Here is a 19,076-nt window from a genome sequence, read left to right on the forward strand (position 1 = left end):
GAGAATAATCTCATACATTGGTCTATTGCTTTGGATAAATATTCTTTTCACAAAAAAACATAGATCCATTATTAATGCACTTATATTCTAATAACAGTGTAAAATGTAATGTATCCTTTTACAGATCATTACCTTAAAGCTAAATTGTTCACTTTGGTTTTGTATATGTATAGGAAGACATGCAATTCAAATTATGTAGGAAATAAAATGCTTTCTGACATATGAGAGAACTGAGTTGAAATCAGGATCTGGAAAAAGTTATGGCATTTTGTGAGGCTGTTTTCCCTGGTAGAAAGTGTTTTAAACCTGATTTTGTCTTACTCTGTGTTATTTGGAAACAGCTAAGATAAACTTGTATGAATCTCACAGACCTTTCTTGGAGCACTACTAGTATGTGCAGCTCAGTTTCTCAGGTAAACTGATAAGAAGTACATATTCAAGATCTAGTGAAACTTCAGAAATGTATAGTTTTAGGGGAAGTGGAAGTCTAGCAGTGTTTTTGGGATCAGCTTAATGAAACTTTGTTTGGTTATTGACAAATATGGAATCATGGGCTCTTAAGTTTTTGAATGGTAAGGTTTAAACTTACACATTTCCCAGGGAAATACCTTGACAGACATTATGCTGGCTAATGGTCAGGTAACTACTGTACCAAGAAATGCTCTGTACAAAGAACAGAATTTTTGTTGGGACAAAGATGTTCAACATGTTGAGAGTCCTCAGGGGTTTTCTTGTATCTCTTGATGAAGGAAGATGAAAACTTAAAACCAAGGACAGGAGATGCAGGTTTCATTTTTCACTTTTTTGGTTTTTTAGTATGCTGACTCTTAAGCAGCTTGCCTGTAAATACTTTTAATCTTTTCCCCTACCAAAGTATCTTACCAAAACCTTTGGCAGTTTTTGTAAAAATTAACTATGGATAGTTGCTAAAGTGTCCATAGGGCCTGTTTATGGGACCAGAAGCTGACTTGATTGCCTAACAACATTTTGTTTGAAACCGACAAAACATAATATGGAAAGGATTATGTATTTTATTTAAATCTCAAACTGTTTCTGGCAAACAAGACACTGTTTTGTTGAATTTTCCTCATTCATCTTCTTATGGCACAGTGTACAAGGTGCTTGTAAAACATAGCATTTAATCTGTAAAGTCATGTTTCTAAATCATGAATGGCTCATCATTAATAGACATTATGTGGTATAAAGTAAATTTTGTGATGAAAAATAGTGAGAAGGAGCAGAAACGCAGGCTTCACTATGGAAGACCATAACCTTGCCCCATTTCTGCAGCTGAGTTGTGTAATGGCACTCCCTCATGCTACAGGAGATCAATATGTTCAAAATACTTTTCATCCTTTATACATGCCCCAAGGTAATAATTTAGGTTTAAAATAATGCTTATAAAAGCATCTTTTGAATTCTGAAAGAATAAATAACAGTTTTTATTACTTATGTTTAAAATGTTAGGTATCGCTACTGATGATAGGAGGAAACCTAAAATATCTGTTATTTATTTCCCAAGAGATCCAAGATTTAATACAGCTGTAGATAAGAATGACCTTCTTTCATCAGTGTTGTAGCTGGTGTTGAAAACTTTCACCACGGGCCTGGCGAACTATCTGATTGGTTGGTTGTTTTATTTTTTTAAATCTCTTTGTCCTGGTTTGAGCAGGGATGGAGGTAATTTTCTTCCTAATAACTGATATAGCGTTGTGTTTTGGATTTAGTGTGAGAATAATGTTGATGACATGCTGAGGTTTTTAGTTGTTGCTAAGTAGAGTTTGCCCTAAGTCAAAGACTTCTCAGCTTCTCATGCCCTGCCAGTGAGAAGGCTGGAGGGGCACAAGAATCTGGAGGGGACACGGCCAGGGCAGGTGACCCAAACTGGCCAGAGGGACATTCCATGGCATGTGGCATCATGCTCACCATGTACATGGGGGAAAGCTGGCTGAGGGCCACTGCTGCTTGGGAACTGGCAGGTCAGCAGGTGGGGAATGCTTGAATTGTGCATTACTAGTTTTGTATATTCTAATTATTTCGTTACTATTGTTACCATTAGTATTTTCTTCTTTTTATCTCCCCTTAAACTGTCTTGATCTCAGCCTATGGGTTTTCTCAATTTTATTCTTCAATTTTCTCCCAGATCCCACTGGGGAGGAAGAGTGAATGAGCAGCTGTATAGTGCTTAAGTTGCCTTCTGGGGTTAAACCACAACACTCTTCAAAATACAAAATCACTTTCCTCGCCAGCATACATGTTACATCATAATTTGGAAAGTTCTCAACTGGGGCTTTTGGGGGATCAAAGTGAAAACTTTTTATTTCCTGTTTCAAACCTTTTTAAGTTGATGCAGGTGCTGCTGTCTGGAATATATCCAAAGAAGCCAGCTTTTGTGAAAAGTAGATTGGGTATACTTTTTATGTCAACAGTTACTTATCAATGGGAGAAACTTCTCTGACTAATGAGGAGAGATCCCATTTAAAGGTTGCATGACTTAGTGTAGGTTTGTTTGTCTTCACTTCAGAAGCAACCACCTGGTTGGATGCTGCACCCATTGAGACAGTTGTAACAATACTCAGTAAGAGTTAGGGCAATCCTATATTTTCACTTTCTGGAGAGGAGAGTCTGTGAAACTAAGATACTGTAGAAAGCAAATAAATAAAATTTGTAATCTGAGAAGAGCTAAGAGAGAAAATTTTGTTTATTTCCGTGAGATCTGGGGGGAGTTTATGTTGCTTTTTTGTCATGAAGCAATGAAAGTCAAATGGACTTTTTTATTATGCATAGCAAAGACTCAAATAGTAGGGTTGATTTTTATAAGTACGTAAAGACGACACACCAGAAAGATGGGACTGTGAATGCACAAACAAAGGAGCAGCGTTTCCATGATATAAACCCTGTCACTTACACTGGACTGTACCAGGCTTTTACCATCAGAACAGAAGATCTGGGATAATTTCCCAAGATTCACTTAAGATCCTCTGTTCAGTTCTGAACACCTCACTACAAGGAAGACACTGAGGTGCTGGAGCATGTCCAGAGAAAGGCAGCAGAGCTGATGAAGGCTCTGGAGCACAAGTCTTAAGAGAAATAGCTGAGGGAGCTGGGCAGCTGTTTTGCCTGGAGAAAAGGGAGCTCAGGAGAGTGATCAGCTCTCTACAGTGACCTGAAAGGAGTTTGTAGCCAGGTGAGAATTGATCTCTTCTCCCAAGTAGAGCAACAGAACAAGAGGAAATGGCCTCAAGTTGTGCCATGGGGAGTTTAGATTAGACATTAGGAAAAATTTATTCACCAAAATAATGGCCAACCAGTGGCACAGGCTGCCCAGGGAAGTGGTTGAGTTATCAGGCCTGGAGGTATTTTAAAGATGTATAGATGTGATGCTTTGTGACATGATTTAGTGGTGGCAATGCTCAGTTAACAGTTGGACTTGATCTTAGAGGTATTTTCCAACCTGAATGATTCTGTGAATATCCCTCCAATCCCTCTTCACTCCACTCTTTCTATTTCGTTTTATCCAGTTCTGTTAAAAATATAAGCTATCTAATCAAAGGAGTGGGATACAAAAAATGTAATCTAGACCCTATGTATCCCAGGGGTTACCTGAAGCCCACAGTGTCTTTGAAAACTGATACCTGCTGTGGTATGGGGCAGATAAAGTTACCGAAGAGATTTATGCTCCAAGAATACCAGTCTTCTGAATGTCTGTCAAAGAGGACTGTCTAGACCTATCCCTGTATGTTGGAATTCAGGTTAGTAATATCATTTGCCTTTAGTAAGATGATGACAAAGCCATTCTGAATGGACTGCAGAGGACCATATTTTGCACATGTTTGGCATGAGACCTTCTCAATGAGAGAGGGACTGAGGAAAGCTTCTGGGGCTGGATCCCATGATCTTTATCATGATAAAAACCATATAATTAAGACAAACTCTATTTCCTCAGCTTATTCTGAGTGTTCTTGTAGACCACTAATGTAGACAGCAACTATAAAAAGTCTGGAAATGAAAAGTCTTTCAATATATAGTACAATACTGCTGTGAAAAATTGTCATCCATCAGCACTGTCAAAGCTTATACTGGTGTTGGCATATCAAAGACCTCCAAACTGTTCTTTAATCACAGCTAAGCTTGTAATTATATAAATGTAATACAGTTAAGGTAGGAGCTTGAAACACTGTCTCGACTATACTGGCATGTAGTTTCAGTCTGTGTTCAGCAATTACCCTTTTGTAACGAGGTCTCAATATCAAGCAGGTCAGAGAAATTAGTTCTGGATTTATATCCTTATAAACATACAGCCTAGCAGGGATGTTATAAAAAAAATTCTGACTCGAGAAACAGAACAGTGTCTTTCTGAGAATGTCTTTGGTTTAAAACCAAGTTGACAATTCTGTGATTTAAATTTCGAACATCATCCCCTGCTTATATAAAAAAGTATAAAAGAATTCGAAAGAAAGAAATAAAAAGTGCCTAAATTCCGTTTGATTTTGTGTAAGTATTTTTTCCCTGATGTTTGCTTTTCACAGGCTTGAGCATGAACTGAAAATTCTTCAGATTAATAATGCAGTTTATTATCTAGCAAAGTTTCTGTGCATGAAAGACTAAGAATCCACTTATGATTTTTTGCTTCATACTAAGAATGATATAGGAGGACATTTTCATTATGTACATGAGTTCTGGTGTATGCCAAGTATCAAAATAGCTGTTTTCACTTTTCTACATGATTTTATTTATTTTAATTTATTTTGCAAGTGTAATAATTCTTCCAACCCAAACAACATATAATTTGTAGCAGATGGTAAGGATTAAAGATCCAGTACAGAATTTCTATAACAAGTCTTATTTCCTTTCCTTTACTGGTGCTTAAAAGTCTAAGATTAGAGAAGATTGCTTGGTATATATTTTCATTATAATTCAAAAGAATATTTCATATAGTGGAATTTTTTTTTTTGTATGAATTTGGCAAACAAGCAAGACCTCTGAAATAGATCTTTAGAAAAAAATGTTTAATTAAGTATTTTATCCAAGAGACTGTCTTTTCATTCCCTGAGGATGACAGATCATCCACCTCCATATAGTGTGAGGAGCTTTTCCTCCCTGCAAAGATAATTTTATCTTATGTTGTCTTCCCTTTTAAATTACTTAAAAATGCCATTGGGTCTATGCTAGAATTCCGTAAGTTCCCAGTAGGGAAAAAAAAAAGACAACTTCCTTTTTGAAGTTTGTGGGAGGTTTTGTTGAGTCAACTGAAGTCTGGTTGTCTGCTAATTTCTGTTTTGATTGTGCATGTATTTGGATCCCAGTGCTTTTTTTCACAGGACAAGAAATTATTGGCCTTTATCACTCTATAGAGAGAAAGATGAAAAATTTCAGTATCAATCCTGGATGTTTGCTATGGAATTTTACAAGAAGTGGAAAAGGAAATCTCTTGCCAGTACACATGTCCTAAAAAGACTGCTAAGTGCAGGACCTCTGGAGATCCTGATAATCTCTGATTCTGATTTTATAGGAAGATTTCTTTCAAAATATAGAAGTTTTTAAATTCTTATCCTTTCTTCCAGCTGAAACACTTCTGTCCTTTAAATCTCCTGGCTCTTTTACTGAACTAGAATGCCACCTGATGGATTATTATCAGTAAATATTTATTCAGACGCTTTTAACACGAGTTCCAGAGGCAACATTCATATATAATTACCTGTCTCTTGGTAACTTCACTTCCCAGTACTTGGGAACTAAACAAACTGGCTGTCATCCAGGACAAGTTTAAGATGCATGGAAACTGCCTGAATCCCTGATTGTCAAGTGAGATTAAAGAGTGGACAAAATTTATTATGGATCAGATAACATTTTTAAAGAACCAGAGCTTATATTTTTAGAACAGCCAAATATTTTGCAATGGTATCATTATAGAGATTGAAAATAAATATGTTAATTTACACATTGATTTACAAAAAAGTCTTTTTTGTAGTTTACTGAATGTAATTGCAAAATACCTGAATTGCATTGATTTGCAAGGCAAACTCTCTATCACTTTACAGTTCTTGCTTATCACATCCATCTTGGTTTCAACTGAAACACACAAACCAAACTCAGCAGGAGTTTGGGTGCTCCTTACCAAGTGTGCAGCTGCACATTGGCTGGAGCAGCCAGCTACTTCTGTCAAGAAGAGCTACAAGGGGTAGAGGATAATAGCAGTTGGCCTGAGGTCATATGAAATGAAGTTGGCATATAGTCTTAAGCAGCTTCCCGGTTTTCCCAAGGTCTGGATGGTGGGAAAGAATGGTGTGACTCATCATTTTCTCAGCACGGTTAAGACTATATATCTTAAATTTGTCTGATTCAGGAAATAGATGTGAATAACTTGGCAGAGCTAGAGAATGGTTTCTCCTTCCAGCTGAAAAAGAAAAATATTGGAGAAAAAGTAGTTCTGCATTAGCACTTAACAGGTTTGGGACTGCCTTTTATCCATTGACCTGAATAAAATTATTTCCAGTTCATTAAGAGTGTACCTTAGGAAGGGAACTGGCCTATAAGCATCTGAATACAGCAATAGGCTTTGCAAAAGCAATTGGCTTTGCTTCTGCACATATGGCTGGTGGAGTCTAGCAAGTGCCACTTTAACATTTTGCCACCAAATGAACAGTTAGATGAAAACTCCCATTCTTGACATTCTAGAGGAGTCCCCTGTGGTCACACAAGTGAGTGCAAAGGCATTCTAGGAGTCCTCTGTGAATATACACCTGAGTGTAAAGGTGTGGGGGAAGAGCTTCTAGGGTTGGGAAAGCTACAGAAAAGCAAATACAGTATTGCCACAAAAAGATCAAACAGCTATGAAAGCAGCTTACCTGTTGAACTCATTTGAATGTAGGTAGCAATGGCGCCTCTCCCTGCTTATATTTGTGGCATGAACTTGCTAATTTCCTTCCCCTTAACCCCTTGAAATACCCTCATGTTATGTATTTTAGATATTATATGCAGAACTGAGTAGAAAATATACTGTGTTTTGTAAACAACCAAATATATGTTCAAATATTTTGTGTCCAAAACATTCTAAAACTTACTTTGAAAAAGAGTTGTTATTAGTATTTTTATAGTCTGTGTTTAAATGAAAATGCAGAAAAATATCTCTGACACTCTGTGTTGCTTACTTTTACCATCATACTCCTTATTACACATCGTTGTTAAAGAAATAAAGAGTGGTATCAGTCACTAGAAAAGTATGTATCTGGATTTTGTAATCATAACTAAGCATGGAGGGTGTGATCCAGAGATTTTTAGGTGTCTCACCACCGCAGAGTGACTCACTGAGCTGGAGTTATGCATTTTGTTCATTGGACTGCCAAAAGGTTGTTCAGGAAAACTCACAAGTTGACTGGGGAGCTTCACAGAAGTTAGGGTGCCCAGATGGAAGAGCATGTGTGAGACAAGGATACACACAGACATGGTGATGTCTCTTCAGTGAATATGTCTATTTTTCTACATATTGGCTTGACAATGTAAAATGCATAAATGTTGTGAAAAATAAGGGTCAAGAGTACCCAGTATACCCCTCATTTGCCCCTTTTAGCCAGGAAGCCATAATAGACAGGAAATCAGCTCCAGTGTAGATGTGTAGATGTGGCACTTGGGGACGTGGTTTGCTGGTGGATTTGGCAGTGCTGGGTTTATGGTTGGACTTGATGATCTTAGAGGTCTTTTCCAACCTAAATGAATCTATGACTCCATGGTAATTACAAGGTAGATATATCAGAGAATCCCAGCTCACCTCCCATGAGTTGGAATGACCTTGGTTGCAGGCAATGTAACCCAGGTCTGTCACTCAGAGAGAACTCCAGTTGATAGGCTATTGTATTTGCTGAGACTAGGGCCAGTTTTGGTGGTCAGGGGGTCTTCACTAGACTTAATCCTTAACTATGCTTTATTCTGCAGTGCTTCTTTCAGCTACTCTGAAGTAATTTCCTGGGTACTTGAGAATGTGCAGGGGACATTGCCAGTTCCAAATGTGCTTGCCAAGTACTTCATTGTTCCAGAACTAGGTGGTCTTAAGTGGGTGACTTCTTTTTCCACACTTAACTCACTTTTTCAGGGGCTTGAGAAACGTTTAGTACTCTAAGCACTATTTAGGTATGGCCATGTTGGGTATTTAAGTTAGCACTGCCATTTGCAGTGTGAAGGTGTCACTGAATACCATGGAAATTGTAATTGGATTACATTCTGTATAAATGCTCTTCTTTCATTTAAAGATTTTTCTATTCTGGCAGTTAATTTCTTAATTGGTTTAAGACAGTTCTTCCATGACTTTAATTATTTAATCTCTATCACAGCTAGATAACTAAATAGACCTAAGAAAAATTACTGTGCTTCTATGCATCTGGATGTTTTGTGCTTTAAAAAAATAGCAAAGAAATATATTTTCTTGCTCTTTACATTTTCTCTATATCTTCTTAAAAAAGGTATTTCAAGGCAGAAGTATGAACATTGAGTTACCTGTCCATGATTGACCAGCCAGGGTTGCCTGTGGCAGAAGTTCACAAGCTGTGTCTCAGCAAAGCAGCATGTGAACTGTCTGAGGGGGCCAATATTGAAAGATGTTCCTACTCCAATGTTAACAGAAGTGGAAAATAAATTTGGGAAGCCTAGCCCAGGGTGAACATTGTTTCACATTGTCAGCTAACCTTCTTCAGCTATGGCTTGGTTGTGGTGATTTGCTCAGGAAACTGGGCTGAAAAATTCCATGGCTAATATGATTTGAATATAAGAAATTTTAACCTGGAGAACCCGTTCATCTGTGTAGTTACTACCTCTCCCTGTGCTTAATGTGGGTTTTTTTTTTTTTTTTTTTTTTGTGGTTTTTTATTTGCTTTTTTTAATATCTTCAACCTTCTTGTGATTAGAAGTGTTATCTGGACAAACTAGATATTTGGGAATGTCCAGACTTTCCAAAGTATGGTTTATTTAGCAGTGTGGTATTCCCCTTGCTGCTTTCCTCTTAAGGAATTAGCTGAACATTAACGTGATTGAATATCTTTCATAGCATATTGTGAAAGAGATGCTAAACCACTCACTCAGCAGCCTTTGTCAACACTTGAGATTGTAAATGAAGTGAATGAATGAAAAGGATGTTGATTTACAGCTGAAAGGGTGGTCTTCAACACATTGGATCACTAGCTGAGTTTCTAAAATGCTGTTTGCTGAAATTCTAGATTGTGGCTTACAAGCAATAGTGCAAATCATTTGCAGAATAAACAAATGTGTGTACTTGAAATCCTTAGTTTTATTTATCCTTTTGAATCTCATCATTATTTTTTTCCCCTTGCACAAACATAAATATTTAGTATTTAAGAGATTTTAGAATCTAAAGACAATTGAATAATTTTTGAGCCAAAAATAGGAAGAGGCACTTTGGTATGCAGGTCTGCCTCCAGTCTGCTATATATCTTCAAATTAATGCTAATAAATGATGTGTGATTAAATTCTGAGGCCAGCTTTGAAAAATCCCATGTTAACTTAGGGGTAATTAGATATGGAAATCTGTTATGAGCGCTGTGTAGGTAACTTTTATTTGTGCTTAGTAAAGTATAAAATGGGCACCTCTGTCTATAAAGCTATTGTTTAAGGTTCCCATTTGTTCTGTCCTTGATTTAATTCAGTCTATTCAAGTTTTGCTCAAACAGCAGGTTTGGTCATTAGTAAATAACACGAAAATAGCTCAACCCTTTCATCTGTACAGTCTTTACATATAATGTGCCTGAAGGCATGCGTAATGTAAATATTTTGTAAGTGCAAATAATTAAAAGATTTTGTATAATAGACATGTTGAAACTAGCAGTATTTTGAAGATTTTTTTAGTTCCTGTTGGATGACACAGGGAGAAAATAAGCAAGAAAAACCTCAAATAATCTCAAAATTTACAAATTATTTGGTTTTAATAGCAGTTATAAAATTATTATGCTTTTAAATCCCATCCCTTTTACATAGGAGAAAAAGTATTATTATTTATTTACATAATTATATAATGAAGTACAAAAATTGACAAGGTGCATCAAAGTTCTGGTTTTATTTGGAGTGTGCTAATGTGTTTATTAATATTATTTAGCTGATCTGCTGAAAAAGCATTTCTAGTTAAAGAATTTTGTTACTTTTTTGATTATTAGACTGTTGCGCTTAACATCATCCTATGACCAGGACACAGTTCAGTAAAAAATTCCATCTTTACATACTGATCAGTACTAAGGAATCCAATCAAGAAATTGTCAGTTCCTGGTGTGAACTCCATCTCCAACGAAGACGTCAGGGAAAAGTCCCTGCCAGTGTAACTGCTAATGCACTGGTCTACTCCAAAGGTTGAACTACTCAGTTTTTGTTCTTGAAAGCAGTTGTAGTTATCATTATAGTTATAGTATAGTTGCCGTATATAGGTGTCATTAACTTCTTGCCTTTTTTACCGCAATTTATTTCCAAAAATTGTGAATGAGGAGGTAGCCTGTTAACTTGAGGTCACCTTTTGTATCCTCTGTGATTCTGGAGCTTATGAAAGAAAGGGAGACATTTCTCTTGATCACTTGAAATCAGTTATTAAACAGCTTTGAGCTCTTATACACTGCAAGGAGCTCTCAAAGGTCCTTTCTAAAACTAGCAGCATCTTTGCATTTCCCCAGAGCTCAAATTGTTCATATATATATAACTGCAAAGCTTTCTGTGGCTTAAAACACAGACATTTTGTAAGATGGACTATTAATTATTCTCAATCCTTCACCTTGGTAATTATTCTCAGTAATTATTTGTACAAATATTAAAATGAAATTATTTCTAAATGCTAGTTTTGTTGAAGCAAGAGACATTCTCAAAAGACATGCATATTGTAAATGCACTTTGCTCAGAATACTTTTGATTTCTTTCTCTGTGGTGTCTGAGAGTACAGTTTAGGGGAAGGCAAGTGCAGGCTCCACTGAAATCAGCAGTCCTGGCTTGCCTCATCTTTGACAGAGTATTTCAGCTGTGTCAGTTACGTGGATCAGAAAGCTGAAAAATACTACAGGAAAACAAAAATGGAAGTTGTCTGCCTGGTACAACTGACTAAAACCATCTCTGCCAGTGCAAGAGGTAGGGAGAGGAAGCTGGATTGTCTTTTCTACCAGCAACCCACACTGGTTTTACCTAAATATGTCAGGAAGCTGTATTCTAAGAAAGCAAACGATCAGTTTTACTTGTAGGATAGATACAAGATTTAAGAGATAAAAGATACAAGAAAGAGATTACTCTTGTCATTTAACAGCTCTTTTAGCTAAAGTGCCTGGCACTGTTCTGTCAAGTTTATGAAATTCCTGAGCAATCTTTATTATCATTTTTTCTTAGGCCTTTTAGATTAATATAATGATACATTGTTTTAATCTGTGATTTTTCTCGTGCTTTCCTAGAGAACTGTGTTGCTGTTGTTTCATTTGCTTTGCTCTTAAATTGAAAGGTTGGAGAGCGCATGAAGGCGAGGGTGGAGGCTGGAGTTCTCTACCTGTCACACAGAACAGACGGGGCTGAGCTGTGTCTTAGTTTGTGCAAAAGCAAATCCTGATCTCAGTCCAGCCCTTATGGAGGCTGAGGAGCCTGCACAGGCAAATTCCATACTTGCCGTAAATGTACACCATCATCGGCTTTTGCTGACAGCTTCAGTCAGCTGGCAGAAGCGGCTTCACAACCCGAGGCAACTTTTGATTATCCATAACTTAAATGCTTTAACATTCTGGAACTAGGGATCTGCAGCTTAAACTTGGCACAGGGCTCTGTGGGAAACCAGTGAAGCACAAGGAACAACAGAAGGCAAGGAAGTTCAGGCAGTGTAGCCAAGGAGACACCCAGGTGCATTGCAGCTAGTTATCTGGTGCTTTTCTGTGTGAGTCTCACAAGCCTGTGTCAGTACATTGCATTGCTGTTTCCAGCAGGATTTAGGAGGGGAATGTAGTGCCAAAGCCAAGCTGGCACATCTGAGAGGCCAGAGCACGTCACTTGGAGAAGATGTACTGTATTGCTGCTTGAGATGTCAGTACTTGGGCAGAGTCCAGTAGTGGGTTTGCTTGCAGTTTAAGTACTCAAATGAAATGGCTGTGATTATGAACTTTCTCCTTTTGTCTTGATCTACTCTGGTATAATTTTGTTCCTTATCATTTATCACATTAGAGCCACAGATCTATCAAGTGAATGACAAGTATACAATCAATTGTATTTTCATGATAAAGAGTATTGCAAGATTTGTATCTTTCTCTTCATTGCAAACTTTGCAAAAACCCAGTTAAGAATGATCCTGTGGAAGTAACCTAATGGCTCAACACTAGGTTTTCCATTAACACTCTAAAGATATTTGCTTCCAGAAAAGATCAATTAAGTGCATTTTCATGGATTCCTGCCATGAAGGTGATGCTGTAATGGTGGTAGACGTATGCCTTCATGAAGGATAAAGAGTATTGTTACCTCTAGACAGCACATATGAAAAACATTACTGCAATCTCTTGTTGCTTCATATTTGGCAATTGCTTACTTGGGGTTTCTTGTTTCTTCTTTACTAAATAGACTTGGATTATCACTTGCTTTTGTCTTCAACTCCTCCTACTTAATCCCCTTGTCAAAGCCCAGAGTTCCTGCGGGAATCCAGTCACAGATGATGTGAATGACATTGCAAAATTGGTAAGTACCTTTTATTTTACATTATTCATGTTAAAAAATTGTCAGTGTCTAAGGGCACTTACATTTCTAAGCAAAGTTAGTAAATCTGGATTGAAACTAGGGGAATATTAAAAGAAAATCTATCAACATCTGTCACTTGAACAAAATCTTTTTTTGCAGTGAAAGCAATTCCAGTGTTAATTGAAGAGATTACCTTGACCAAAATGGAGTGTATGTACATATGTAGTTTCCTGACTCCAAACTTCAGTAACAATTGCCAAAAATCTTTATTTCCTCAAACATTCTTTCAGAGCAGATTGTTCCCCATGAAGATGAAAGATTATTGTCTTTGTATTACTGACTTGCATGGAGCAGACTGGCAGCAAACAGAGCTGAACTGAAGCAGAAGTCTTTACTTCGGGTATATGAAAGACAAGTGGCGCACATAAAAATAGAGTGGTATTACACATCATTGTAGCAGTCAAAGCAATAACAATTGAACAGGTTTTGCAGTCTTTGGGTGTGAGTGGGTTACACACATTATATGTTTCTCTGCTTGCTGTACACAGAAGTTTAAGTCTGAAAGACTCACAGCTTCATATAAAAACTAAATTCATTTAAGGAAGTTTTAACTGTTACTTAATTTACCACTGCATTAACCTGAAAAACAGCTTGTGAAGTCAATTGGTGTTTCGCTCCACTGAAGTTAATAATTATGCTGTTTTGCAGTAGTGCAGGATATAACACCAAGGTTTCTAAGAAATAATATATACTGAACACTTGGCAAGCATATCTTCATCTGCATATTGAATCTAGCTGAAAATTGTGGCTTCATTGTGGGAAAAAAGTTGCAACATCTGTGTTATTATTGTCAAACACTTATATTAATACTCCTAGCATTTGCTGCCTGTGCAGTGTTCTTAACTTGTTTTCTTTGGTCCTTTTTATACACATTGGCACATAGTGTGAATCTCTAGGTGTGCTCTATAGTCCTACTTAAAAGTTTAGTGCTTCAAATTAGTCCCTTTAGGCAGAATTTTGAAGTATTGGCATATTTATTCCAGTTAATATTTAATCTCTTGGAAAAGTATTAAGCTTTGATGTAAACCTGTTGACAGCATGCAAGAACAACAGAATTCCTGTGAGGGCTGGTGAAATTGTGCAGTGCAGGGATAGTAATAACTTTTTGTCAATTATGTGTCCTGAAAACAAATGCTTTAACTTTCCCTGTAGTATAATTTAAATTTCAAAATCATACAAATACAGATTACAAAAAATGTGCAAGCAGCTTGAATAATCACACTGTCCAGGTTACCCTGTTCTTCTGCTACTGACATGCTTGAGTAGAGTGGGGTTGGGCTGAGCTACTTGGGACACTCCTTCATGAGGATGCTGTGTGGTCATTCTCCTGACTTAGACCTGTGTCTTTCAGATCACCCTACAAATGCAAAATTGAGGTCAAGTTTCCAAACAAGTTCAAAGATACTTTGGGTTGGAGAAATAACAGACAGATGCAGACAGATGCAAAACATAGATTCTCTCTGTTTTGAGTTGCATGAGTTGTTTTGAGGAAAGCCTGTCTTCCTGTTTTGTCTGTGTTAATATTTGCAGATATAACTACAATGAAGTCACTTGAGAATTAGAAGGATAAGGTGAAAATAAGTTTAGTACTATCAATTTAGTATAAGAACTCTTTGTTTCAATTAATGTGACTAAATTGCATGTTGATCATTCTCTTTTGAAATTCTACAACATGGCAACTAGACATTGAGAACAAAAATATAAAAATACATAATGAGGTTTAAAGTACTTTTAAAACAAAACTTTGTTAGCTGACAGTGTGAATATGAGGAGGGAGAAGCCTAAAGAGAATACTGACTGATCATACTCCTTTTAGCAAGTACAGGGTTTTTTATGCTCTATGAGCTATATCCTTAGTACCTATAAAAAGGACTCCAACCTGATATTACTTAAAAATATGGTTCAGGTGACCCTATAACTCTTTCAAATTGAAGTAAAAATTTTGTACCATTTCTGCTTTTTGAAACACCATATACTCATTGAATTAAGGAGTGATATTCTGATGATGTGTATCTTCAAAATTCAACCCAATCCCTCAGCCACTCCTCGTATGACTCACTCTCTCAACCCCTCCCCAGCTTTGCTGCCCTTCTCTGTTGTTCTGCTTGCAGTGAATGGCCCAGAACTGGACAAAGGACTTGAGCTCTGGCTTCACCAGTGGCAAGTACAGGGAGACAATCACTGCCCTGGTCCTGCTGGCCACAGTATTGCTGATGCAGAACAGGATACCAATGGCCTTCTTGGCCACCTGGGCACATGTTGGATCATATTCAGCCAACCCTCAACCAGCACCCCCAGGTGCTTTTCTTCCAGGCAGCCACTGTTCCCCTAGCCTGTAGCACAGGGTAGAGTTGTTGTGATGAGTGCAGGACCTGCACTTGGCTTTACTGGACCTCAGACAACTGGTCCCAGTTGACTGATGGATCCTGTCCAGCTCCCCCTGCAGAGCCTTCTTACTTTCCAGCAGATCAACTCTGCCACCCAACTTAGTGACTGAGAGTGCTCTTGGTCTCCTTGTCCAGATCATCAATAAAGAAAATGAATAAACTGATACTGGCTGACCCCAATAATGAGCCCTGGGGAACACTAATCACACTTTGTTGTGGCACCATTCATCATCAGTCTCTGGCCCCAGCCATCCAGGCAGTTTTTACCCAGTGAAAGGTGTACTTGTCCAAAGCATGAGCTGCCAGCTTCTCCAGGAATATGCTGTGGGAGACAGTATCAAGGGTTTTACTGAAATTGAGGTAGACAACGTCCACAGTCTTCCCTTTTGTCTGGAGATTCTATGGGCCTCTACGTAAGAGTTTTATTTCCTCACTCATCCAAATAATCTGTGCCTGTAAACATAGGGTCTTTAATAAATATCCTTTTCTTTCACACTGAGGACAAATTGTAGCCCGGAGGATTTCACAGAAGTGTTATGTGTACAGTTATTGCTCATAGTTATTATGATGTTATCCACAAACTCTGTCACATTTGGACACAGTGATGTAAGCTTTATTCTCAGTCAGACTGTCATGTTCTTTAACCCTTTTTGTCCACTTTTGTGAGTATAGCCCCATCTCTGTGTGCAACAAACTATCTGAACTATCTGTTCAGCGGTAGTGCACAGATCCCATCACTTAAGGATATTGGACTCTCCTCCTGTCTCATCACAAATTATCAAGCATAACTAGTCTAGAGCCTAGCTTCAGTTTGGCATGAGTCCTCCTCAGAGGCAGAGTATGATCTCTTTCATCTCCCCAAAATGTTAGTCTGTCCTGGGGCATTTCTCCTCACTGTAAAGTTACATCACCATCTCTCCCCAGCCATTCAGGTTCTTCAACAAAGGTGTCTGATTTGGCTCTTGATGTTTCACAGACCCTTCAAAGTTCACTTTTAAAACATTAATTGTTTTTCTTGTCATAATAGTAGAAATATTTTTTGTAGTTCTCTGGACAAACAAGTACATTTTTCTTCCAAATTATTGGTGTATAAAAATCCAGTCTATGAAAAATCTTTTTCTAGCTTCAGCTTCTGTAATTTTGCTCTTCTGTCTGTACACATGCTGCTCTGACCCTTTCTCCTCTACTTATTTCTTTCAAGCTGTTCCTCCTTTTTTTTCCACTATCAATGGCAAGCTTCTTGGGTTTATCTTCAAAGGTACTATTAACACTGCCTGTGTTGTCATAACACATGCTGAGTTTGCCCTCAGCTTCTCCTCATTATTTCCATGGTATCTGTTACACTGTTTGTGGTTGCCGGAAAAATGCTCCTTGATGAACTCCAGGCAGATGCCCATCCTCTTCCTATCTCATGCTAAAATTCTTTGCAGTATGAATCCATGTCCCTCATTTGGCTTTTTCTCCAGTATGCTTTCCCCCACCCCACACACACGCTTCTACTGCGGTGCACCCTACAGCTTGCTAAACAGTGCCACAATTCCCTATCCAATCTTTGTTTATTTGGTACTGGGCTTGCTGTAAACTGGTACTGTAAACCCTCTACATCACTTGTAGAAAACTCCTGAGCATGACTGTGGCTGTGTTCTGCTCAACTTTATTGTACTATAGGGATATGAGAACATGCCTCAGTCAAGACCCTGAGTGAATATAGACATTAGATGTCTACTAAGCCTAAGCTATTGGAGAATTAGTAAGGCATGCTGTGCAGTGCCTGAAAATGTGGGTCATTTGCCTAATCAACTTTGTTTTGAGTAATAAATTGAGGACAGATGTTTGCTGTAACTTGTTTTCAGTGCACTTAATCTGGATTTTCACTAGCACCATGCTACACTCACACCAGAATAAAGAATTGGAAAGAAAGAAATTCAATAACTATAAGGTTTCTGACCATTAGTCAATGTAAGATCAAACCAGACTGGTATCTCTTCGTAGAAAAAATGACTTGTATACTTTGTAGGATTAAATTTATTCACATCTAGGTAATATAATTTTGTCATATGAAGAATATATCCTAAGCAAAATGATCTTAAGAAGCAAAGAACAATTGAACAATCATTTTTGGTTTTTTAATGGTGAGAAGTTAAAAAGAGCATAGTTTCATACCGATAGAGAATGAAAGTATTTAGAAAACATTAATTCTGCACTACTCACCACGTGACCTCCTGCTTCTTTTGTAATGAACATGTCTGGAGGGAAGTACATTCCTTGATGAGCAAATGTTCCATATTATGAAACTGTAATTGCAGCACCTGTCAATAAAGTCTGTCCCCATTGTTCTTTTCAGCACAGTAAGTCAGCAGAAAACTGCATCTCTGTATTTGTGCATTTGATTTTGCGTAAGAATTAAAAATCAGTTGTTTATATATGTTTGTTAAATATGAACATCAAAACCTACATATAAATAGAATTTTCACTGGGCTGAGCAGTATGTACAGAATATACCTACATATTTTTGTTTTGTTCATTAACAAAATCTAAAATACCTCTTCTTCCATGAACTACTTCTCTAAAGCAATTTTCTTCTTTGTAATTTTCTTCTTTTAACGTAGGAAACCCAAACAATAATCAGGATTTACTGGAGACATGCTGTCAAATACTTTGCTTTCACATTACATCTTTGCTGTAAATATGTACACTCTCTGCCACGTTTGATTTTTATTTTTAAATGGATTTAACTCTCCTTAGTGAAGGGGTTATAAAAAATGATCCAGAGTTGTTATGTTGCAAATAATCTGCCACTATGACTGTAAAAAGTGTGAACGGAAATCGTTAGCATGTTGTCTTAAGCCAAATGATGAGGATATTATTAACTGCTTCATTAGCAGATGAAATAGAGTGGATTGCAGAGATGAAGGATAGACAGTGGAATCTCCTGAAGGAAAAGAAGCCAGTGAGAAAGAGCTAGAGAGGGACTTTTGACATGGGGCATGTAGTGCTAGGACAGTGGGAATGGCTTTGAACTGAAAGAGGAGAAATTTAGATTAGATGTAAGCAAGAAATTCTTTACTGTGAGGGTGGTGAGGCACTGGAGCAGGTTGCCCAGAGAAGTGGTGGGTGCCTCTTTCCTGGAAAAGTGTCAGGACAAAGTTGAATGGGGCTCTGAGCAACCCAGTGTAGTGGAAGATGACCCTGTCCATGGTAGAGAGTTGGAACCAGACTGTCTGTAAGGTCCCTTCCAACTTAAACCATTCTATTATTCTGTGAAAAGAACAGGAAAAGGGGAATAAATAGAGAGAAATTCAAGGTAGAAATGATATCCAAAAGGAAAGTATGTTTTTTCCCATCATATGCTTCAGAGTAAATAAGAAAACACTGACTATGGAAAATGGTAATTTTATTTTATTAACATACTTTATCTTTTATATGTGTATAAAAATTATATCTGTGTTTGTCTCCTTATAATTTTCATTAAAATCACAATAAAAGAAATTTTCAAGAGCAGTAGGCCTCATTTCAAAGGATGTGACTGCAGATAGGTCATCTCTCATGTCTGCTGTTGCAATGAAAGAGTAGTTTATGGAACCCAAATTACTTTTATATCCTTTTTTCATCTCCACATCTATGTGACCATGAACATTTTTTAAAACATGTTTGGGCTATGCAACGTTAACAGTGCTGTATTAAATATTCAGACCTCTCTATGTCAAAAGTAATCTTACATTCCCCAGTTTAAGATTTTGTTACAACTGGGAATATAGCACTTACTGTTGGTTTTATATGGATTTAAAGATTCTTTAAAGAGCTAGATTCCCTGCTCTTTAACTCTTCTCAGCCTGTTAGGCTATCTGCAATCACAAACAGCCACTAAATCAGAGAAAAATTTAATGACATTTTAATACCAGTTCAATGCTTTTGGTTCTATACATTGCTTTGCAAGATTATCAGTTGACA

General features: G+C 37.4%; 1 protein-coding gene across 1 annotated transcript in view; it reads left to right on the forward strand.

Annotated features, from left to right (window-relative positions):
- The window catches only part of KITLG (KIT ligand), a 56,795-nt gene that overhangs the window by 13,295 nt on the left and 24,424 nt on the right, over nt 1-19,076 (forward strand). Inside the window, exon 2 of the mRNA XM_054631968.2 lies at nt 12,565-12,678. Within this exon, the coding sequence (XP_054487943.1) occupies nt 12,565-12,678 (114 nt within the window). The remainder of the gene's footprint in view (nt 1-12,564; nt 12,679-19,076) is intronic.

The sequence above is a fragment of the Agelaius phoeniceus genome, chromosome 5, assembly GCF_051311805.1.
Source record: "Agelaius phoeniceus isolate bAgePho1 chromosome 5, bAgePho1.hap1, whole genome shotgun sequence".
In the NCBI taxonomy this organism is placed as follows: Eukaryota; Metazoa; Chordata; class Aves; order Passeriformes; family Icteridae; genus Agelaius; species Agelaius phoeniceus.